The sequence below is a fragment of the Carcharodon carcharias genome, chromosome 18, assembly GCF_017639515.1.
Source record: "Carcharodon carcharias isolate sCarCar2 chromosome 18, sCarCar2.pri, whole genome shotgun sequence".
NCBI lineage: Eukaryota > Metazoa > Chordata > Chondrichthyes > Lamniformes > Lamnidae > Carcharodon > Carcharodon carcharias.
In genome coordinates, this window is record NC_054484.1 from 37275409 (window position 1) to 37300754 (window position 25346).

Below are 25346 nucleotides of genomic sequence, written 5' to 3' on the forward strand. Positions count from 1 at the left end.
GAGAAGCCAAGAGGCATTATGAGAAAAGACTGGCAGGCAACATAGTCTTCTATATGCATATAAATAGTAAAAAAGCGGTAAAAGGAGGAGTAGGGTAGGTTAGGTACCTAAAAGAGATTTGCACATGGACAAAGGAGCCATTGCTGAGGTATTAAATGAATACTTTGCATCTGTCTTTACCAAGGAGGTAGATGCTACCCAGGCCATGGTGAGAAACGAGGAAACTTTGTCACGAGAAGGGTTCAGAATTGATAAGGAGGAAGTGTTGAATAGACTGTTGGGTGCTTAAAGTTGACCAGGAATCGGGACCAGATGAGATGCATCCAAGGATATTGAAGGAAGTGAGAGTAGAAATTGCAGGGGCACTGGCCATAATTTTTCTGGCCTCTCACTTCAATAGCTTTAACTCCATTTACATTGCTACTTTTTCTGGTTCCACATGATCCTTCATCTCATCCATCACTTTAACTAGGCCTGTTCTCCAAGGTGCACAAGCAGAATGATTCTAGAAAATCAACATTTCAACTTGTTCTTGTTCTACTGCTTTAGTCTGCTTAGTTCTTGACTCAATCTTTTTCCCCTTATGCAGCCCCCAATCACTCGGGGAAAAAACTGTGATTTTTGCTAATTTCTTCTGTTACTTGATAATTTCAGGTTCTCTGATCCCAATCTTCACCTTCTCACTGTGAACATTAATGCTTATATGCCTACACCCTCACTATAGGTCTGGTGACTGAACAATTCCCAACATGTTCCAATCCAGTGAGATTCTGAACAACTCTCAGGCTTTTTCCCCTTTGTAAATTACTGCTTCTTTCTTGGCTGGAGGTGGGTGTGTTTCAGAAAATGATTCTGAAGTACAACTATAATTATTATTTTGTAAAGTTGTTCCTTTCCACAGAATGAGGAAGAATCAACCTTAAGAATAGAGGCAAATTGGAAAAGTTACCAATCTCCAGCGTCTTATTCCATAAATTTACAACAAAATGAGAATGAAACATCTCTTTGGACAGACAGACTGTTGCAATGTGGCTACCAGATTCACAGCTTCACCCCTGAAGAAAGGTCAGAGGGGACATTCCTTATGAAAATGATCGAATGGCCAAAACCACCCAACCCTGCTGTGCCCTTTCAGAAAAGCAGCGACCCAGCACATGTCCGCTTTGTAATTTTAAATTCTACAAAGACTTTCTACGTTGGGGATCAGTTACAAGTGATGCTGCAAATGATTGATTTTGAAGGCCACCCAAAGCAATATGGGGGTGACTATCTCCAAGGCCGGATCCACACCCCAGCTTTAAAAGCTGGTTCAGCAGGAACAGTTGTAGATAACCAAAATGGATTTTACTATATAAATTTTAATTTATCTTGGCCAGGGAAAGCTGAAGTGTCTGTTTCCCTCGTTCATCCCAGTGAAGGGATCCAAGTGCTTGAAAGGCTACGCGAAGAACGACCAGAGAGAGTATATTTTCAAAGCACCTTTGAATCAGGAGCTATCACCGAGACCACTGTGTGTAACCTTTGTTTGCCTCAATCTAAACCACTTTGTAATTTCACTGATCTCAGGACAGGGGACCCCTGGTTCTGTTACAAACCAGAAAAGCTTCCCTGCTCTGCTCGTATCAATCATGCAATGGGAGGTTATGAGCAGGAACTCTTAATGCAAGACGAAGAACATTTTTTCCAAAGGTATGTCACTTAACGCTCTCTTTTCTTTTCTTCACATCCCTGAGACAAGGGCACATTCACCAATCTCATGTTCCATTGCATGTGAATGATAATGTGGAGCAGTGTCAAATCCTTGTCTCTGCTTCAAACTCTTTTTGAACGTGGCTTGCTACTGGGAGTGTGGGACTGATGGATGTGCTTTATAGAACCAAATCTGTCATTGCTGGAATGTCAATTTGAAAACAGGAACATGGAGACTTCTGGGCACATCATAGCTTTCAATTGGAGATTAGAAGCTGTTGAGTGGCAGAGAAATGGTTGTAAATTTAATAAGCAAAAAATGCGGGAGGAAATTGCAAAGCATCTAGACCACTCGAAAGAGATGCCTGAAGGGCACCATTAGCAGATATTTTGAAATTGAGCCATTTCCTGTTTCCCAGACAGCTAATGTTATGTGGTACAGAGGGAGAGGGAGGGGGCATAAGAATGAGCTAAAATTCAAGAAAATTGTAAATTCTTGCATACTAACTTAAGTTCTGCACCCATGATGAGGCATCTCACTAGTACTGCCCAACAGAATTGGAATGAATCTATCTACCTTATGTCAAATATTCAATTGCCTTTTGGTAAGTAGATATTTATTATTTTCTTCCATCAACATTGGTCTTCTCTCCTGAAGCTGTTGAATATTGACTGAATTATGGGTCCACAGGTGCCTGTAACCCATCAGTACTACCCTTAAGTGACCCTTGTTTATGTCTGAGTCTTATCCTCCAAATATGTTTTACCCAGCACATTCAGCATGTGCACATGTATGTGCACATTCAGCAACTGTACTGGATCGTGATCAGGACAAAGAACACTGACTGACTTTATCTTAACTAGCCAACGAGGGCTAAGGCTAGTTCTAGTTCCATCACCATCAGTGCCATGCACTCAGCTCTGTTGCCAACTTTAGCCTGATTCGGGCCTGACTCCAACCCACACCCAGAGACCAAAATACCACGTGAGTGGGCTGGCTTTTAGAAGTCAGGACCATGACATTGGGAAATGGCCCGACTCGTAGTTCCCAAAGTTAGGACAAAAATCTATCCTGAAGTCTCAGATTCAATCCCTTCTTGTATGCCGTATTAGATGGTCTGGACTGATGGTGATGGAGCTAGAACTAGCCTTGGCACTCAGCTAGTTAAGATGCAGTCACTCAGTGTTCTTTGTCCTCATCATGATCTAGGGAAGTGAACATGTGACTGAAGGAGTGGAAAGGGAGGTTCTATTTCATGGGGCACCGGCACCAGTACTGGAACAGGAAGGAACGGTACTGTTGGGATGGGCTCCAACTGAACTGGGCTGAAACCAGGGTACTAGTAGAAAGGATAGATAGGGATGTCACAAGGGCTTTGAACCATTAAGTGGGATTGAAGAGGTGGGGGTGAGGTCACTCAGGCGGAAAAGGTACTATTGATAATAGTTCAAAACAAGAAAAAGTAAAGAGAGCACAACACAGTCAGAAATGTGCTTCAGGCACTAGAAGTGAAGGGAAAAAATTAAACTCATGAAGTAACTAAGCTAGGAGAGAGAAATAGGAAACATATGAGTAAAACATTCGAACAGAAGGACAGGTAAGCATTCTATGTACAAACACATTGTCTGCATTGGAATGCTGCTTTTTGCTGCTTTGGGCTGCATATGAGTGCTTAAGTTGGAGTTTGGTGAGAGGGAGTTTGGCGAAGGAGGGTGACCCTTTCATTTTCCACTTTTCCTCAGTAAGAAGAACGGCAGTCTTGGTAAGTGGGACCTGGTGAGTATTCCCTTTGTCCTTAATATTCTCTAAACTAGAAGAAGTAAAAGTAAAGAGTAATTTAAGGGAAAGTCATGGCAGGGCAGCTTGGCTATTTGGATTTGGTCCTCCTGTGCATTGTGGGAAGCCAGGGGCACTTCCAGTGTCCAGGGCAATCACATGTGCAGGGAGTGTCTCCAGCTGCAGCTACTCAAAATCTGTGTTTTGGAACTGGAGCTGCGATTGAAGTCACTGTGGAGCATCTGCAAGGCTGAAGCCCTCGTGGATAGCATATACAGTGAGGTGGTCACACTGCAGGTAAAAGCATTAGCAGATAGTGCAAGAGTCCCTGGGTCCACCTCCCTCTCGAACAGATTTTCTGTTTTGGATACTGCTTGGGGGGATGGTTTCTCAGGGGAATGAAGCATGAGCCAAACCTGTGGCACCATGAGTGACTCAGCTTCACGGGGGGAGAAAAAAGAGTGTGGGAGCAATAGTGATAGGGGATTCTATTGTAAAGGGATCAGTTGGACGTTTCTGCGGCCACAGATGTGACATTAGGATGTTATGTTGCCTCCCTGGTGCCAGGGTCAAGGATGTCACTGAGCGGTTGCAGGACATTCTGAAGGGGGTGAACAGCCAGAGGTCATGGTCCATATTGGTACCAATGACATGGGTACAAAGAGGGATGAGGTCCTGAAAGCAGAATGTAGGAAGCTAGGAAATAAATGATAAAGCAGGACCTCAAGGGTAGTAATCTCAGGATTACTCCCAGTGTCAGGTGCCAGCAAGATCAGGAATAGGAGAATAGACCAGATGAATGCATGGCTGGAGAGATGGTATAGAAGGGCGGAATTTAGATTCCTGCGGCATTGGGACAAATTCTGGGAAGATGGGACCGATATATGCTGGACGGGGGTGCGAATCGGAGGGCTGCTCCCTTACACCTGCTCCTGCACTTCCCCCCACTAATGGTGGGAAAATTTTGCCCCTGGAGTGTGTTACAAGATGGTTTTTTTCAGACCAGTACATCAAGGAACCAACTAGGGAACAAGCTATCCTAAATTTGGTATTTTGTAATGAAGAAAGGTTATTTAATAATCTTATTATGGGGGGCCTTTGGGAACAGTGACCATGGGAAGAATTTTCCGGTTGGCGAGCGGGGGCAGGGCCTGCTCGCCGATGCATAAAATTATGCAGGGTGACGTCCCAATGATACCGTGCGTCATTTAGATTTTCAGCTCGGCGGGCATGCAGCCGAGTCAGCTGCGCACCCACCGAATTGTCAAAGGCCTATTAAGGCCTGTTTAAAAACTAATTAAAATAGTTAAATGAGCTGCCTTAAGGTTGGCGGGTGAAGAGCCCAGGCTGCCTTCGCATTTTTCATGAGGATGAGGTTTCATGAAGTTTTTATAAATTAAATAAAGTTTTCCATTAATGTTCCTTGACATGTCCCAGCTCATGTGACACTGTCATATGCGCATGTGCGAAAGAGCACAGGCCCCGACTCAAGAAATCACTCCCTGTCCACACTTGCTTCCGGGCGCACGTCACGCTGGGTGGGCCTTAATTAGCCCACCCATGTAAAATGGTGGCATGGACCCAATCGGGGGACACCGATCGAGTTCGCACCTGTTCCCGTTCGCCCCCCGCACAACCCCCCAATGGGGTTAAAGTTCTGCCTCATAACATGATAGAATTCTTCATTAGGATGGAAAGTGAAGTAGTCCAATTCAAAACCAGGGTCCTAAATCTAAACAAAAGAAACTAGGAAAATATGAGGTACGCATTGGGTAAGATATTTTGGAGAACTTCATTAAAAGTCAAATGCTAATATTAAAGAACAAATGTATGCATTGCAACAGTTATACATTCCTTTCTGGTGCAAAGACACAAAAACACAACAGGAAAAGTGGCCCAACCATGGCTAACAAAAGAAAATAAGGATTGTATTAGATCCAAAGAGGTGTCATATGAAGTTGCTGGAAAAAGTAGCAAATCTGAGGATTGAGAACAGTTCAGAATTCAGCAAAGGTGGACCAAGAGATTGATTAAGAGGGGAAAAATAAAGTATGAGAGTAAACTTATAAGGAACATAAAAGTAGGCTGTAAAAGCTTCTATAAGTATGTAAAAAGAAAAAGATTAGTAAAGACAAATGGCTTACAGTCCAAAAGGCTTACAGTCCAAAATAGAAGAATTTAACTTAGAGAACAAGAAAATGGCAGAGCAATTAAACAACTACTTTAGTTCGATCTTCACACAGGAAGACACAAATAACTTCCTAGAAATGTCCAGTGAGAAGGAGGAATTGAAGGAAATTAGTATTACTAAAAAAATAGTGCTGGAGAAATTAATGGGATTGAAAGCTGATAAATCCCTAGGGACTGATATTCTACATCCCAGGGTACTAAATGAGGTGGCCATGGAAATAATGAATGCATTGGTTGTCACCTTCCAAAAATCTGTATGTTCTGGAACAGTCCCGGCAGATTAGAGGGTGGAAAATGTAACCCCGCTATTTAAAAAAGGAGGGAGGGAGAAAACAGGGAATTACAGACTGGTTAGCCTAACAGCAGTAGTAAGGAAAATGCTAGAGTCTATTATAAAGGATGTGATAACAGGACACTGTTAGGAAAGATCAGCAGGATGAGACAAAGTCAACATAGATTTATGAAAGGTAACTCATGTTTGATAAACCTATTGGAGTTTTTTGAGGATGTAAGTAGCAGAATAGATAAGGGAGAACCAGTGGATGTGGTGTATTTGGATTTTCAGAAAGCTCTTGATAAAGTCTCACATAAGAGATTAATGTGCAAAATTAAAGCACATGGGATTGGGAATAATATATTGGCATGGATTGAGAAATGGTTAGCAGACAAGAAACAGAGTAGGAATAAATGGGACTTTCTCGGATTGGCAGATGATAGCTAGTGGGGCACCGCAGGGTTCAGTATTTGGGGGCCAGCGTTCACAATATATATAAATGATTTGCATGTAATATTTCCAAGTTTGCTGATGATATGAAACTTGATGGGAATGTGAGTGGTGTGGAGGATGTTAAGAGGCTTCAAGGTGATTTAGACAAATTGAGTGAGTTGGAAAATACATGGCAGATGCTGTATAATGTGGATAAGTGAAGTTATCCACCTCAGTAGGAAAAACAGAATGGCAGAGTAATATTTAAATAGTGATGGATTGGGAAATGTTGATGTACAAAGGGACCTGGGTGTCCTTGTACACCAGTCACTGAAAGCAAGCATGCAGGTTCAGCAGGCGGTTAAGAAGGCAAATGGCATGTTGGCCTTCATTGCAAGAGGACTTGAGTACCAGAGCAAGAATGTCTTACTACAGCTGTACTGGACCTTGGTGAGACCACACCTGGAGTATTATGTGCAGTTTTGGTCTCTTTACCAGAGAAAGGATATACTTGCCATAGAGGGAGTGCAGCAAAGGTTCACCAGACTGATTCCTGGGATGGCAGGATTGTCATATGAGGAGAGAGTGGGTGGACTAGGCCTGTATTCACTGGAGTTTAGAAGAATGAGAGGGGATCTCATTGAAACATATAAAATTCTGACAGTCTAGACAGACTGGATGTGGGGATAATGTTTCCTCTGGCTGGGGGGTCTAGAACAAAGGGCCACAGTCTCAGGATACTGAGTAGGTTATTTAGGATTGAGATGAGGAGAAACTTCTTGACTCAGAGGGTGATGAACCGATGGAGTTCTCTACCACAGGAAGATGCGGAGGCCAAGTCACTGAATATACTTAAGAAATTAATAGATTTCTAGACTCTAAAGGCATCAAAGGGTATGGGGAGAGAGCGGGAGTATGGTGTTGAGATGGAGGATTGGCCATGGTCATATTGAATGGCGGTGCAGTCTCAAAGGGCCGAATGACCTATTCCTCCTATTTTCTATGTTTCGCACAGATTATAAGGAACAAATTGAATGAATTGCAGGCAAAAATTCAGCTTGGGAGTGTATGACCTGGTAACCATTACAGAGACATGGCTGCAAGGTGGTCAGGACTGTGAACTAAATATGTTGAGTTATAAAGTCTACATGATAGATGGGGAAAATGGTAGAGGGGGTGGTGTGGCCTTAATAATTAAAGATGAAGGATATAATAGGAGGTAAGCGGGCAGTGTAGACTTTATGCTGAAAGTTAAAATGGAAATAGGAATGGATTAAAGGCTGAAGCAGGAGTTGTGGATAAGCCTCCTGGCAACCGTGAAGTGGTAACTTGTATAAGTGCTGAGATTAGACGAGCATGTGGCAAATGCATTGGAGTTATGAATGGGGGTTTTTAACTTTGATGTAAATTGGTATGAGCAGACTAGCATAGGTCAGAAAGGCAGTGTATTTATTGAGTGCCTCTGGGCTAGTTTTCTGCAGTGACGTGTCCTTAGAACCCACAACACAACCATGCATGTTACAAACAGTAATGATTAGTGGGCTGGATTTAGTTAACAGCTTAACTGTGTGTGAACAATTAAAAAATTAGTGATCATAGTATGATCAAGTTTGATGTAGTGTTTGTAAGGGAGAAACATGAAACAGCTACTAAGATCCTAGATTTAAATAAGACTGACTTTAATGGGATGAGGTAGAGGTGGAATAAACTGGGCAAATATGTTTTGGGGTAAGACAACAGAGATGGGGAAGCTGTTCAAAAAGGTAGTAATATGATGCAGAAACAGTTTAAAGCTGCAAAGGCATTTTGCTTACCGTTTTTGTCAAAGATTAAAATCCTGCCACAGGATGCAGGTGTGTTTGATGCGGAGAATGCAAGGCTGATCGAAAGATTAGTGCAAAATGTGAAATGCGCGGACGTGCTTGCATATTCTGCTACTCACTCACTCATTTTTCCGGGACTGTTTAATCCAATTCAGGGTTGCGGGAAGTCAGAGCCTATCCCAATAGGTAGTGGGCACTAGGTGGGGTATACCCAGGACAGGACGCCAGTCCATCACGGCACACACTCATACACTAAGGGGAAAATTAACCGCAGCCAATCCACCTAACCAGTAGAGTTCCAGGGACTGTGAGGCAGCAGAGCTCCAGGAACCCGGGTTTGATGCTGACCTTGGCTGTCTGTCTGTGTGGAGTTTGCATGTTCTCCCTGTGCCCGCATGGGTTTCTTCCGGGTGCTCCAGTTTCATCCCACCGTCCAAAGACGTGCTAGTTAGGTGCATTTGCTACAGCAAATTGGCCCTTAGTGTGTTTACGTGTGAGTGTGTGCCCTGTGATGGACTGGCATCCCGTCCTGGGTGTACCCCGCCGAGCACTCATTACCTGTCGGGATAGGCTCTGACTTCCGCAGCCCTGAATTGGATGAAGCGGTTCTGGAAAAGTGAGTGAGTGAGTATTGGAGGATGTCAGCACGTCCTATTGTAAACCTTCCATTGTCATGTGAACTTAATGAGATAGTTACCATGGATCTAAAGGTATGGGCCAAAGGGAGAAATAGTTTCATTTTATCGTTTATAAATATGGCAACCAGATTTAATCTTTCTACAGTTATACATAGCTAGGACAAAAGGGTGATTGTAGATTAAGTTATGGAGAAATGGATAGGGACCGGGCTTGGGCATCAACTAAGTTTCTGACTGATAATAGAGGCAAATTTTCTAATGACCATGTTTAGAGATGTGTGAAAATATGAAATAAAAACAGAAAATGCTGGAGAAACTCAGCAGGTATGACAGCATCTGTTGCGAGAGGAACAGAGTTAACATTTCAAGTCTGTTTGACCCTTCTCAGAGCTCATATGAAGATTGTGGCCATGAATATCATAGGTGAAAGTTATTTCAGCCATGGACTATGTGAAAGGAATCACGCAGTTATAGGTGAAATGCTGCATAAAATCTTGGAAGATCAACCAAACTGCAAGTTGACAACTGCACCAGTATGGGCAGTTCATGCAAAGCATTAACTTCAGATGGTTGAAGGGAATAACGTTACAATCCCCATAGATGTTGATAACTTATTTTAAATAAGAGATGAATTTCCCAGAGACCAATGGAAAGAACTGCAGGATAAGATTTCATATCTTAAGACTTTTACTGTAAACAAACTAAAATCAGCATAAACCAAACATTACTTAACATGAAATTAATATACAAAACTAAAGAAAAGATACTTCCGCATTAACTAATTAATTTAATCAAGATTCTTTTTACAACTTCTTTTGCTGTGCACTGCACTTCTGGTCGATTGGTAGCAATATATTCCAGGGCATTCCCAGCCTCCAGCAGGCTCACATCTCCCTGCTACATAGGTCAAATTTTCAGGTATCATCCCACACTGTCTGAGTACTCCAGAACAGAATTCCACTAGCAAAGCACACTTCGATGACTGCTTGTTCCTTAAACCTTCAGAAGTCTCATCAGTCCTGCCCCCTTCCTTTCAAACAGAAAATCAACTTTTACAAGCATTCTGCTCCATTGTTAACACAATATAGTTCCCCCTGTTGTCCACAGCAGTAGTTGCTACTACTCCACTAGCAGTGATTCCTTTCTCTCTTTATCTCTGTGCCCCTGTCTCCAAAAAGTAGTGCTCTCTCTCTCTCTCTCACTCTCTGTCAAGGTGTAAAAACTGATGCTTGATTTTCAGTAGGTTTCAATTTGGGTCTCTTTTCCCATGACAACTAGATCACATGGGCCCGCCTCCCAGCAGAGTATGATCATGAACCCCATTTAGATCATTGTGTTCCCCCTTAAGTTAAGAGAGACATTCTAAAGCATAACTATCTTACAAAGTTCCGCATTCATAACAGCCCCCAAAAATTATAAAAGCATTAATATGGTAATGATTTTTCCATAAAATGGCCTGTGATTGGAGGAGCAGTTTCATTCAGGACCTTCCATTCCACTTACCGGAATTCTGAAAACTACCTCGGGGGGCCACATTGTGGAGCTTCATGGGCGACATCTGGCCCGCGGACCGCCTGTTGGACAAACCTGGCTTAAACCGTAACAATCACTAAATGTGACAATTTAAGATTTAAAGTCCAGCTTGTGTTGTGGGACTTTTGGCCTTGATTTAACCCAATACATGGAGGACAACTGGTATTTTGTGAATCAAATAAAATTTATTAAGTAATTATGCAATTCTTTAAAAAGAACAATAGTCAATTAATAATCGGCGGCTCTTGTTCTTCTGGAACATTGGAGCACTTCTTCCCTTCTCTTCAAACTGTGCTGCTGGTGCCTCTCAAATTCCTTCATTTATCCTTTTCCTTGGGCTCCTTTCATATCATGTTGGTCCATATTATCCACACAATTATTCAGAGTTGATGTCATTATCTATACATTGTCTCTTTCTCTGCTAGAACATGTATACTTACAGATTCCAATGATATTCAAAAGCCACAGTTCATGTCTTGCTCGCAGGGGCACAATTTCTGCAACCTTGTGGATTTACCATTTCATTGTCTTTCTCGTAAACAGCTGCAATTGTAAATGTCAGCACACATCTAATCATTCACAATTTATTTGCAATATAGGATCCAAAAGTACATCTCTTGGTATAGTAAGCATAATTTCAGATGTGAGGTATACAGCTTAAGCAAAATGCAGCGCATTGTTACAATTGTTGCAATCCACCAACGTAATCGCAACTTTTCTTAAAAGAAACTTACATTCAAACACATCAATCCATTAATTCTGCATTAGATCACCCCTTACATGACCTTTACTGTAACACAGAGTTTCAGACTAAGGGGGTTTACACATATTAGTTAATTTTAGCAAGTACCCAGCCCACACAGCCCAGCTGTCTAGGAACATCTTCCTTTTACGTGATTTTGTACATGCAAACTCTCTCAAGCAACTTAACAGCCATATATTGATATCTTTTGTACAACATTAACTATCATGATTCGGTATTTGACCTTGGCGTAAAATATCATAAAAAAATCCAAAAAGATCATTTAAAAAATCGAAATCCACCGAGTTACAGTGTGAGTTCTTAAAGTCCCAAGTCTCTTGCAAATGAATTTCTTTCACTACTTGTCGATTCACTTTTATCCAATCTGCATAGAAGATCTCCTTTTTCATTTTGCGTATTCTGCATGGTGTTTTCATGTCCTGGTTAAAAGATTGAACCATAGTTTTGCATCCTTCATGTTACATTTTAAAATCTGTATTGGATTGTCCATAGTCTGGACAATTTGCAATTCACAATTTGCTTCTTTGTCATGTTCTGGATAATATTGCTGACTCCTGGTAACTGTCTGACTTCTGGATACTGTTATCTGTAAATTAGAATCCAAGAATAAATCTCTTGTCAGAGCACTTCCTACCCTCTGGATTCAGTAATTCCCTTTGTTTTTCTTTAAATTCCGACACTAAATTGTCATCAGGGTTTCCGCTTTTTAAAACTGACTCTGAACTACTCTGTTCAGGTTTTAACTCTGGATCTCCATTTTCTTCTATGCCTGCATATTTTTAATGTTCAAGCCTGTGAAAAAAAATCTCCACGAGCCAAACATCTGAATTGTCCTGCATAACGATTGAATTCACCACATCCTGTTTAAATTTAGGATCACTTTTATCTTTAAGATTGTTTTCAAGGCTTAATCCTTCAGTGTGCTTTTCCAGAAGATACAAGTTTAACACTGCCTCTCTTTGTGCAAGCAGTTCATTTTTCTGTTGAGTAAGTTGCTTTAGGAACTTCAGTATTGCTGAAGAAAGAGACGTTGAAGCTTTTCGTCTTGCACTCACTACTTTGTAAGAATTCCAATATAAGGGAAAAACAATAATTTATAACGTATACAAAGACAGTGCTGATTGGTTGGCAACTTTCCAACCAAGTTTCCCCCTTAGTATTCTTGTGAAGTGTCCTGTTGAATGCAAGACAAAAAGTTTCGGCATGTCTCTTTTTATCAGCAATGCTCAAGTTCTGTACTACCGAAAGAGGATTCAAGAACTTTGTTCAAATTATGTTGATGCTCAGCCAAAAGAATTTGATACTCCTTTTTGATCAGTTCACAATTTTTTAAATTTCCATTTGTTTTTCATCTTCCCATTCAGTTCCAGCCTTGTCTGCTTTCCCACACCTTGCTATGTTCCCCACACATTTTTAATTCAGATTACTTCAACTGTTCGCCTACTGCCATTAACCACATCTCAGCCTGATGCAACAATGTCTTGTTAAAATTAGCAGTCTCAGTTTCTGACTCTTTGGACACATCTTAAGTCAAAACAGTTATTATTACAGCTGGGTTACAGATGATCATGGATTGTTTTAAGACACCTGACTTTTCCTGTCTTACTTCAGTTTCGAAGACTCAACAGAAATTTCTGAAATCACTGGAGACAGCAATACCTTACTCACTGCCGTGCCATTTCCTAATAAAAAAATTACACCATCAATAGCAATTTATGAATAACACCCACAATTACAGGGCTGGAAATTAAACCACATTTTAAGTTAACTCTATACAAAGGAACAGGTAAAAAATTTCCATCAATACCCCATATTGATACATTTTTATTTAGCGGGTTTTCTGGAGGGAAATACCCGTCACCTGCCAACATCAGTGATGTGTTGATTTTGTATCTCTAAGAATAGAGAGGCCATAGTTTTAGACTAAGGGGTGTTAGATTTAAATCAGAGATGAGAAGGAATTACTTTTCTCAAAGGGTCGTGAATCTGTGGAATTCACTACCTCACAGTGCAGTGGATGCTGGGACACTGAATAAATTTAAGGAGGAGATAGGCAGATTTTTAATTAGTAATGGGTTGAAAGGTTATGGGGAGAGCGCGGGAAATTGGAGTTGATGCCGAAATGAGATCAGCCATGATTGTAATGAATGGCGGGGCAGGCTCGAGAGGCTGAATTGTCTACTCCTGCTCCTAGTTCTTATGTTTTTATGTTCTAATATCAATTGGCTTTCCTGCCTCACCAGACAAGAATGAGCACACTTCAACTTTAAACAGAAAACTTCCATAATTTCCTGCATTCTGTCTTACTATAGTTGTGAATACAGGATAACCTACAGGTTTGTCATAACTTTTACCCACTGAGAAAATATTTCCTGAAGGAGGACTATGCACCCACACAATTACTACAGTTTACTTTTTAATTTTGAACATTCAGCTTTCACATGTCCTTTTTTATGACAAAAATAATGTGTTGATAGTGCTGAATCAACCCTAACCTCCGGACTTGTCTGTCTTGCTACTCTGAGGAGAGTCTATTTCTTTCCCTTACCTATTTTCCTCACTTTGACTTCATCTCTTATCTCTCTGTTTCTCTGTGAGGTCACAAACAATGGCTTGTTGCTAACATGATTGTTTGACAACTCGTAGTCATCTGCCATTATTACAGCCTCAATTACCTTAGAAAATTCATGGTCTTCCTGGTGGGACCTTATTGCCAAAAGGACACTGTTTAAAAAATTTTCCATGAGCATCATCTCTCTAAGTTTTTCAAACCTTGATCAACCTATATTGCTCTGTGCTACATTTCAAATATCATTTCCTTTTCTCTAGTAAATTGCACAAAAGCCTGACCATGTTTCTTCCCAAAATTTCTGTCTGGCACAAACTCATGCATTGAGAATGGCAATGTTTACTGTATCATAGTCACCAGATTGTCCATTTCAAAGAGACAAGTACACCTCCAAAGCCTTCCCAAGAATACATTCTGCAATAAAATAGTTCAACTTTCTTTTGAACATTGCTGTTGCTAGCATTTTGCTCAAATGACACAAAATACATTTCAACTCTTTTCTCACTGAATTTAGGCACCAAGGAGTTAAATCTAAGCCATCTTCAAATTTTGCTGCCACCCGCTGTGAACAAAGTTCCTTTGAAATTCCTGGAAAAACTCAGCAGGTCTAAGACTGCTGAGTTTTTCCAGGTAATTCTGTTTTTGTTTTGGATTTCCAGCATCCGCAGTTTTTTTGTTTTTTTCCTTTGAAATTCAATGTTTTCCATTTTCCCCTTCCCTTTCCAGCTCTCTTTCTCTTTCCCTTTGGAATTCTAATTCAAGCTGTTGCATTTTTCTTTTTTTCTGAAATTCACATTGTTTTATTTGTAATTGAACTCTAGCCAACTCAGTGTGAGTGCTGTCGGGACCACCCTTTTTATCCTCAAAGTTCAAATGCTGAGCCAGTTCTTCAACAACCTCTGCTTTTTTAACCCCTACTTTCAAGTTGACTCCTAATTTCTTTTCCTGTCTTCAAATAAACCTTTGTTAACTGTACAAGGCACTAACAGACATGTCATCTCTGTCCAGAAAGTCCTGAGCATTGAAAGTAGCTATGTTGACTTTTCACCAAATAGAGCAAGAGTAAATGTGAAATCTTGTTTGTTTAAACTCTGGAAAATTCCAGCGCAGCCCTTTAACAGCTTCTGGATTTGTCTCCCGCAAGAGCCCCCAAATTATTATGATCCCCTTAGAGACCGATAATTTTTTCAAAAAGAGATGAATTTCCTAGTGACTGACAGAAGGAATCGCAGGACAATATCTTACATGTTAAGACTTTTACTGTAACAAACAAACTAAAATCAGTGTAGATCAAATATTACTTTACAGGCAACTAATAAACAAAACTAAAGAAAGGGTACTTCTGTTTAAGTAATTATCTCATTCAAGGTTCCTTTTTTCAACTGCTTTAGCTATGCACCACAAATCTGGTGAATGGGTAGCAATTTACCCTGGGAAGTTAAGAAAATAAAAATGCTTCTTAAAACTGCTTTAGGTGCAGAAACACTGGCTCTCGTGGAAGCAGTGAATATAGGATTCTATTTGTCAAATATTTTAGGTGAAATGAAATACAAGGGGTGTAATGAAAAATTTTCTCATTGAATGTTACATAGCTAATTGTTCCTTGTGAGATAATCTACATTTTACAAAAAGATTAAAGATTGACCTGGTTAACATGGATCAAATGTTCTTTCTTCAATATGTTTTGAAATATTATTTGTGAGCATTAATTATTAAGTTTGATTTAAAGAAAAAAGGAATCTGTTAATTGTACAACTGAACAGAAAAGATAAACAGGTGGAGGGTATTGATTATGTGATTACTTGAGCATATATGAAACAACGCTTATTGACACTGATAGTGGGTTGTCGAGTTAGGAACTGTACATTCGTAATGTTTCATTTTGTGAATAAATCTAAAACTGAGTAAAGCTTGACTTCTGGTCTCCTCCTTCACCAGCTGGCTGTCAGCGGTTTAACACCAGGGTGTTAAGGAAGTGAAATGTTACAGATGCACTAATTATAATCTTCCATGGAAAATTGTGCATGGCATTCTGCAATTTAAGAAGGGTGGAAGAGGGAAATCAGAATTAAAGATAAGTTAGGTTAATATCTGTGGCAGAATTTTCTGTTTGAGGTCAGGACCCCTACATCAGGATCAAATGCATATTGTGACCCTGATTTGTGTTGGGAACGGTCATCAGATAGCCAATTTGGCAGGATTGGCTGATTAGTGACTAGAGGGCAGGCTTGCCATTCAATTGAGGAAATCAGGTGGGCAAATAGGAAGCCTTCCAGCACTGAACTATAGTCTTCTGCTGCAGGTAAGGGGGTTGGGGGGAACCTGGGATGGAAGCACCCTCCAAGTATTTTTACAATTGTTGAAACTAAACAGTTACAGCTGCCAGAATGCCATTATGGAAGTGAAATCCCTCTAGGGATTGCAACAGTGGCCGTTTGTAAATGGGTGTGGTGGGGGTTGTTAAAAATGATATAGAGAACTGCTCATCTCAGTCTGCCAACCTAATTGCCTACCCGTCACTTGCTGGCGAGTAGTTGCTGCGACTTCTAACTGACCCAGAAGCAGTAAGATGCCAGCAAAGCAGCACGCCACTCTCCTGTTGCAATTTTTCTACCCACCCACATCTGCTCCCAGCCCAATGGCCTTTGGAAATTCAGTCCTCTGTCTTTAGTCATGATCTATCAGACACAACATCCCACTGCTTCCATGCTGGAGGCAACCAATTGTGATCCCAAAATCACTCCTGCCTTCAACATCTATAACCCAGATATCAACCGAAAGCCTGGGCTAATACTCTCCTTTCTGCCATAATTCCCAGCTTTTCTCACTGATTCAGGCTGCATCGCTCCAGACAGCCTGTCTCTAGCCAATCGTGGTACTTTCAATCTGGAACATGTTGACTGCTACCTTGTTTTACACCTTGGGATGTTGTGAAAGGTAAGCTCCAGCTGCAGAAATAAATTCAACACTTCCCTTAAAAGTGTGTTTTCTTTATGGTTTACTCATTTAGTCATCTGTGCAGATGGTCTGCTTGGAAGGCAGTTAACACTGACTGGTATTCCTACCTATGTAGGATGATAATTTGCGATTATTGTTACAAATATGGGGTTTACAAGTTTGTTATGTTCTGGGGCTGTGTCTTTTAATTTAGAGTAAAATGAAGGGGGTTCATTGACTTGTTCTAAAGTCTGCCCTACAACAGGCCTGGGTGATGCAGCTGCTAAAGAGCAAAGGGAGGCCTGAGTTGTTTTGCTGGGAAGAAGGTGTAAGTTGTTCACATTTGGAGACAATGGCAGCAGCATCTGTGTTTATAGTGATTAGGCTGTTAGTCTCTTTAGCCCCAGGAAGGTGTTGAAAATGTTGGGCGTATATAGTTATATATTTAAAACTGTTACCAAGATAGAATAGAGTTGGAGTCAGGGGTCTAAAGAATTGCTAATCAGCATCTGGACACAGGGCCCATGTAATCCATGTTGCCATGGCGATGGGCTTTGAGAGGAGTAGATTGCTGAGGAAACCATGGAAGTATTGATTTGCAGGTTTTCCTAAAATATCACTGAACTTCACGGGCAGGTCTGCCAGATTTAGGGAGAAAGAGCAGCTAGAGGTTGAAAACCTCCATAATTCACTGTGTAGGAATGCAGGTAGGAGCTTACGCTCAGATTGAAAAGACCAAATTCATGAGGATTTAGAATGAGGCTGGAAGATTCGCCTAGCTTTTGCGAGAGGGAGAAACTCTAGGGAAAAAGCCCTCGGCATGAAAGACAGTTCTGAGATTAAAGGTTACCAGGCTGAGAAGGAAAAAGAATGGAAGTGAACTTTCAGGAATTAAGAATGACTTTGGGTCGAGTCAAGAAATATCAAATGTCTACTTAAGGGGCAATGTAAAGTATATCAATAAAATGGATTTGTCAGTTGTGTTAAAAGTAAAAGGGGAAAGTTCTGTTCTGTAATTTGTATGTTGCCTATAAAAATAGTGTTTAGTCAAGGGTGCTTTTAGTCTGTTTGTTACAGTAAGTTTTAAAATGTGAAATCTTGTCATATCATCCTTTCAGCAATAAACTGGAAGTTTGAATTTCTTTTTTAAGAGTTATTGGTCTCTATGAGGATCATAAAATATCAGGCTTGAGTCAGGCGAGTGCTTCAACTATCCAAGTGAACTGCAGCATTAAATAGCTAAAGAGATGTATATAAGGGGCAAGTGTGTCACTTTGTCTTTTGTCCATCAGGCTGAGGGAGTTAAAATTCCTCCTTTGGTAAGGAAAGAAGCCTTGATTATAAAATGGCTGGACGGGGCTTGCTGTTCACATACATAGCCAATCAATGCACTGCCTGAAACGAGCCAGAAGAGACTATTGATCACCGGATGGGAGTATAATCATAGACAAAGGAAACAGCCCTTGGGTCCCTCGTGGCCACATGGTTTGGGAGGGGCCAGTGATTTCTTGACTATGCTTTCAGATGATAAAATACACACTTATATTCCCAAGTTTCCTGCGTTATGAAATTTGCACATGTTACCATTCATGTATGCATTTGTTTAACATGCAATAATATATTTTCAGTGGGGTCAATGTCAAGAAGTCCATATTACCCAGTGGTGCAGCTTATGTGATTGTAAAGCCTTCACCTCGCACAGGTAAGAAAATGACTAGCAAAATAGAGGTTTAATGTGTTGCAGGACAAGAAAGGGGAATGTTGGCGTAATTCTTCACTGTCGATACTCTCTTGGACTCCAAAGCATTAATTTGCTATAAAAGGGGAAGTTATAGCAGTGACAGAACAGTGAACTATTTGTTCTCAATGGCACAGCAGCAACATGTGGGCATCTTTGGAGTAATTCAGCAGGAGGGTTGGCCCTCTTTGGAATTCCAGTAAAATCAATCTCATGGAAGGCTATTGCCAACCATGTCAATGCAGCCACCCAGGTCCTTCAAATCAGCTGCAAGCAGAAGACATTCACTGATATTGGGAAGAAGATGATGGTAAATCCTTAATGTTCTTTAGAAAAGGAAATCTGCCAATCTTACCTGGTCTGGCCTACATGTGGCTCCAGGCTCACAGCTATGTGGTTGACTCTTAAATTGCCCTCTGAAATGGCCTCACAACCACTCAGTTGTCTCAATCTGCTAAAAAGTCTAAAAAAAATTAATGAAACTAGATTGATTACTGGCATCGACCAAGGCATTGGGAATAACAACGGCAAACTCAGCCCTGTCAACTGTGCAAAGTGCTCCTTAATAACATCTGGAAGCTTGTGCCAAAATTGAGAGAGCAGTCCCATAGATTAGTGAAGCAACCTGACACAGTCATACTCATGTATGACCCATACCTTAAAAACGATGTCCCAGCCACCACCATTACCATCCTTGAGTATGTCCTGTCCCATCAGCAGGACAAACTTATCAGAGGTGGCAGCACAGTGGTATACAGTTGGGAGGGAGTTTCTCTAGGAGTCATCAACATTGACTCTGGACCCTGTGAAGTCCCATGACATCAGATCAAACATGGACAAGGAAACCTCTTGCTGGTTACCACCTTCCACACCACCCAGCTGATGAATGAGTTATTCCTCCATGTTCAACATCATTTGGAAGAAGCACTGAGGGTGTCAAGGGCACTGAGTGGGGGGGCCTCAATGTCCATCACCAAGATTGGCTCAGTAACATCACTACTGACTGAGCTAGCCAAGTCCTAAAGGACATAGCTGCGAGACTGGGACTGCGGAGGGACTGTAACTGGAGAGGGAGCCAACAAGAGAGAAAAACCTATTTGGCCTCATCCTCACCAATCTACCCATCACAGATGCATCTATCCATGACAGTTTTGGTAGGAGTGACCAGCACATAGTATTTATAGAAATGATATCTGGTCTTCTTATTGAGGATAAATTCCATCATGTGCACCATTAAATAGGGTAAATTTCAAACAGATCTAGCAGCTCAAAACTGGACATCTATGAGGTGCTGTGGGCCAACAGCAACAGCAGAATTGTACACAACCACAATTTATAAGCTAATGGTTCGGCAGACCCCCCACTCCAGCATTACCACCAAGCCAGGGGATCAACCCGGGTTCAATGAAGAATGCAGGGGGCATACCAGGAGCAATACCAGGCATACCTAAAAATGTGGTGTCCAGTCTGGTGAAGCTACAATGCAGGGCTGCTTGCATGCCTAACAGCATAAGCAGCATGCAATAGACAGGGCTAAGTGATCACACAACCACAATGGATCAGAATTAAGCTCTGCAGTCCTGGCACATCCAGCCTTGAATGGTGGTGGAAAACTAAATAACAAACAGGAGGCGAAGGCTCCACAAATATCCCCATCCTCAATGATGAGGGAGCCCAGCACAGCAGTGTAAAAGACAAGGCTGAAGCATTTGCAACCATCTTTAGCCTGAAGTGCCAAGTAAATGATTTACCTTGGCCTTGTACTGAGGTCCTCAGCATCACAGATTCCAGTTGTCAGAAAATTCGATTCACTCCAGGTCGTATCAAGAAATGGCTGAAAGCACTAGATACTGCAAAGGCTATGGGCCCTGACAACACTCTGGCAATAGACTTGTTCTCCAGAAATAGCCATACCCCTAGCCAAGCTGTTCCAGTACAGCTACAGCACTAGCATTTACCTGACAATGTGTAAAATTGTCCAGGTAAGTCCTGTACACAAAAAGCAGGAAAACCGGCCAATTAACTCCCCATCAGCCTACTCTTGAACACCAGCAAAGTAATGAAAGGGGTCATCGGCAGTAAGCAGCACTTTCTCAGAAATAACCTGCTCACTGACGCTCAGTTTAGATTTTGCTAGGGCCACTCAGCTCCTCATTACACTTATCAGCTAAAGCTTGAATGTTGTCCGGACCTTGCTGAACAAGGGCACGAACTGCTCATTACAGCCTTGTTCCAAACATGAACAAAAGAGCTGGACTCCTGAGGCGAGGTGAGAGTGACTGTCCTTGACATTAAGGCTGCTTTTGACTGAGTGTGGCATTAAGGAGCCCTAGCAAAACTGAAGTCAATGGGAATCAGGGATAAAACTCTCCACTGGTTGGAATCAAACCTAACACAAAGGAAGGTGATTGTGGTTGTTGAAGGTCAGTCATCTCTGTCCCAGGATATCACTGCCAGGGTTCCTGAGGGTAGTGTTCTCGGCCCAACCATCTTCAGCTGCTTCATCAATGACCCTCCCGCCATTATAAGGTCAGAAGTGGGGATGTTCGCTGATGATTGCACACTGTTCAGCACCATTTGCGACTCCTCAGCAGTCCATGCCCTTATTCAGCAAGACCTGGACAACGTTCAAGCTTCGGCTGATAAGTGGCAAGTAACATTCGCACCACACAAGTGCCTGGCAATGACGACCTTCAACAAGAGAGAACCTAACCATCACCACTTGACATTGAATGTTAAACCCTCCACTATCAACGTCCTGGGAGTTACCATTGACCAGAAACTGAACTGGACCAGCCATATAAACACTGTGGCTACAACAGCAGGTCAGAGACTAGGAATTCTGTGGCAAGTAACTCACTTGCTGACTCTCTAAACCTTGTCCACCATCTAGAAGACACAAGTCAGGAGTGTACTGGAATACTCTCCACTTGCCTGGATGAGTTCAGCTCCAACAACACTCATAAGCTTCCATCCAGGACAAGTCAGCCCACTTGATTGGGACCCCATCCACCACCTTCAACATTCACTCCCTCCACCACTGATACACAGTGGCAGCAGTGTGTACCATCAGAAGATGCACTGCAGGAACTCACCAAAGCTCCTTTGGCAGCACCTTCTAAACCTGCGACCTTTACCACGTAGAAGAACAAGGGCAGCAGATGCATGGGAGCACCACCACCTGCAAGTTCCCCTCCAAGCCACGCACCATCCTGACTTGGAAATATATTGCCGTTCCTTTACTGTCATTTGGGAAAAATCCTGGAACTCCCTCCCTAATAGCACTGTGGATGCACCAACACCACATGGGCTGCAGCGGTTCAAGAATGTGGCTCACTGCCACCTTCTAAAGGACAATTAAGGGCACAATTTTCCAGTCGGCGTGCAGGGGCAGGCCTGACACGCTGACGTGTAAAATGACACGCGATGACATCGGGCATGTGTCCCGACGTCATTGTGCACCATAGCGATATTTCGTTCGGCGGGCATGCACCGGAGGCGACTGTGTGCCCACTGAAATGTAAACGGCCTATTGAGGCCGTTAAGAAATTAATTGAGCCACTTGTGAACGCTGCCTATCCAACCTTAAGGTTGGCGGCAGGCGAAAAGCCCAAACGGCCTTTGCATTTTTCAGGAAACCTCATCCACGAGTGGGATGAAGTTTCCTGAAGCTCTTATTAAATAAATAGATAAATTTCTACAAATATAAAAACATGTCCCCACTCATGTGACACAGTCACCTGAGGGGGCATGTTTAAGTACATTTTTTAATTGTTTCTTTCATTATTTTAATGTCCATTCAATCTCCCTGAGGGACTTCCATGCCTCCGGGAGATTGCTGAGCTCTTTCACGTGCATGCACTAAAAAGTGCTAGGCCCGACTCTCCCTCCTCCCCCTGCCCGCACAGGTAGCTCTGACTGCTACCGGTCACGTATTACGCTGGGCAGGCCTTAATTGGCCCATCCCCGTAAAATGGCGGCCTGGAGCTGATCGCAGGTGGCAACCAGCTCCATGCCCACCCCCACCCTCCCCCACCCAGCCTGCCCGCCATAGGGAAAATCCTGGCTTAAGGATAGGCAATAAATGCTGGCCTATCTAGTGGCGCGCACACTCTTTGTTAAAATGTGTGCTCCTCACTTTTGCACACACTTTGTCATGTCCGTGCTCATGACACAAACCTAGATGACTTAATTTATTCTACCCCGTCAAGATCACTGGGTGTTAGGCGTACCCCAAAACAATTCCAATCAACAACTTTCATTTATATAGCTGTTTTAATATACATAGATGCTCTACAGAGATTCTTGAAAGCATAATTGAACAAAAGTTGACACTAAGGGTTAAAAATTTATCAGCTGCCATTTTCAAGTGTGGGATTTATGATTAGTCCATGTCCGGTCCTGTTGAGGCATGCATACAAACTCAACATAAGTTTATGGCTGGCTAAACATTCAACAGAGGGCCCGGCAGCATGCATGGCAGCAGGTTAGTCCAATGACCTCACATGGATAGTCAAGGCATTGAATGCACCTTCACATGACATCTCCTATCCACCATGCCACTAAACTCTCACACTGCCCTATGCACCACACCCCCATCAGTCACCTATCAGCAGTTCCTTGCTCTCAGGACTGGGTCCTAACATTCAGAGCCCAACACATGTACCCACCAATGATGCCAGCCTCACACCCCGATCTTGCTACCTCCACAATACATCCAGCCATTCTGCTGTGGTAGGCATTTCACCCAAACACAGTGCAACATAATCACTAGCATTCTTCTCTCTCTCTGGCCCAAGGAACCAAAGCAGAATCAGAGGGGGACAGGCAGATCCGCATCACCTTAGCCTATTGAAGAAGGCTATGCTAAGCATCATTGAGCGACTGCCACAAAGGTTGTTGCATTCAGCGCTGTCATGATGATATTGATTGTGGTAGTGGAACCAGCATTAGATACTACATGGTAGTCTGTACTGGGTAGGGGGTCACCTGACCTGGGAATTAAAGGACAGATAGCTCATGTTGGAGCTGGTCTTGATAGAATTTGATTACTGCAGATATGTGTTTATGTTAGGAAAATGTGTTATCGATAAAGTTAGCTCAGCTGCAATGTTGACAGCCTGTGTGCCTCATTGAAACAAAAAACAAGAAATGGTGTCAGAAGTAAACTAAATGCAACAATGGAGATTCAGAAACCACTGACAGAGCTCAGTTTGGAGGGAAATCTTGCCAAAAACTGGAGGAGCTTCTGGCAGTGATTCGAACTGAACTTCACAGCAACGGGCAGTGATAATATAGGCTCTCAGGTACAGTCTGCCATCTTTCTTCACATAGCAAGGGAAGCAGGCCAAGAAGTCTATAACACATTCATGTTTGAAAGTGATGCGAAAAAAATGACTTGAAAGAAATAATGGAAAAATTCGAAGCCTACTGCAGCCCTGAGAAAAAATTACATATGAAAGAAACCAATTTTTTACGTGCACGCAAGGCAGTGACACCATTAGTCATTATGTAACTGAGCTGAGAAAATGAGCTAAATCATGTGAATTTGCAGAGCTTGGAGAATCACTCATCCAAGATAGAATAATTTGCGGAATCAACGATGACACTTTGAGAGAATGGCTTTTGAGAGAAGTTCATTTTGCACTGGAGAAAGCAATAAATAACTGCAGAGTGGCAGAGACAATGAAATGCCAGATTAAACAGGTGACAGATGATGATAAGCCACACATGGTCAAGCAGTTAGATGCAGTTAAACAGAAACAGCCCTGGAAAAGAACAAATAGACAGTCTGAACATAAAAAGAGCAAAACTGCTATTAAAACATTTAAATGCAGCGAATGCAGAACAGATCATTTACCATGTAGCTGTCCAGCCTACGGAAAGCAGTGTAAGCACTGTGATAAACTAAATCATATCGCTAAGATGTATAAATCGAAGAAAGCGCACACGATTGCAGATGATGACATAGACATCGGAACTGAACTTTTCATTGGTGCAGTAAGAACAAATTCCAAAGAAGACGAATGGAACATGATGGTGAATTTCAAGCTTGACACAGGTGCACAAGCAAATGTCATTCCCATATGCCTGTGTGGTAAGATAAACAAAGAAAAACAGCTAACTAAAACAAATGTGAAGCTGTCTACTTATACAGGTGAAAAAATTGCAGTGGAAGGCAAGTGCACACTTAAAGTGAACTACAAAAAAGTCTCAAGCACTTCCATTCACAATGGTGAAAACTGATGCAAAACCCATTCTTAGAATCAAAGCTGGTGAAAATCTGAAGCTATCACAGAATTTTAACGGCACATAAGGAAGCCATTCAGCCCGTTATTTCTGCACCGGCTCTCCAAATGAGCATTAAGACCTAGTGCCATTGCCTTGCATTTCTCCCATACCCCTGCACATTGTTTCTATTCAAATAATCATCTAATGCCCTCTTGAATGCCTCAATTGAACCTGCCTCCACCACACTTCCAGGCAGTGCATTGCAGACCCAAACTACTGGCTGCATGAAAATTTTTTTTCCCACATCTCATTTGCTTCTTTTGAAAAGCAGTTTAAATCTGTGCCTTCTCATTCTTGACCCTTTTATGACTGGAAACAGCTTCTCCCTATCTACTCTGTCCAGCCCCCTCATGATTTTGAACATGTCTATCAAATCTCCGCTTAGCCTTCTCCTCTCCAGGGAGAACAGTCCCAACCTCTCCAATCTATCTTCATAACTGAAGTTTCTCATCCCTAGAACCATTCTTGTAAACCTCTTCTGCAATCACTCCAATGTGTTCACATTCTTCCTATAATGTGGAGCCCAGAACTGTGCACAATGCTCCAGCTGAGGTCTAACGCGTGTCTTATATAAATTCAGCATAACCTCCTTGCTCTTGCATTTAATGCCCCGTTAATGAAGCCCAGCATACTATATGCTTTATTAACTGCTCTGTCCACCTGTCCTGCCACCTTCAATGATCTATGCACAT

General features: G+C 42.0%; 1 protein-coding gene across 1 annotated transcript in view; it reads left to right on the forward strand.

Annotated features, from left to right (window-relative positions):
• LOC121290889 (NXPE family member 3-like) overlaps positions 1 to 25346 on the forward strand; it is a 45769-nt gene that overhangs the window by 3337 nt on the left and 17086 nt on the right. The window contains exons 2-3 of the mRNA XM_041211917.1: positions 902 to 1689; positions 18254 to 18327. Of these exons, the coding sequence (XP_041067851.1) occupies positions 902 to 1689; positions 18254 to 18327 (862 nt within the window). The remainder of the gene's footprint in view (positions 1 to 901; positions 1690 to 18253; positions 18328 to 25346) is intronic.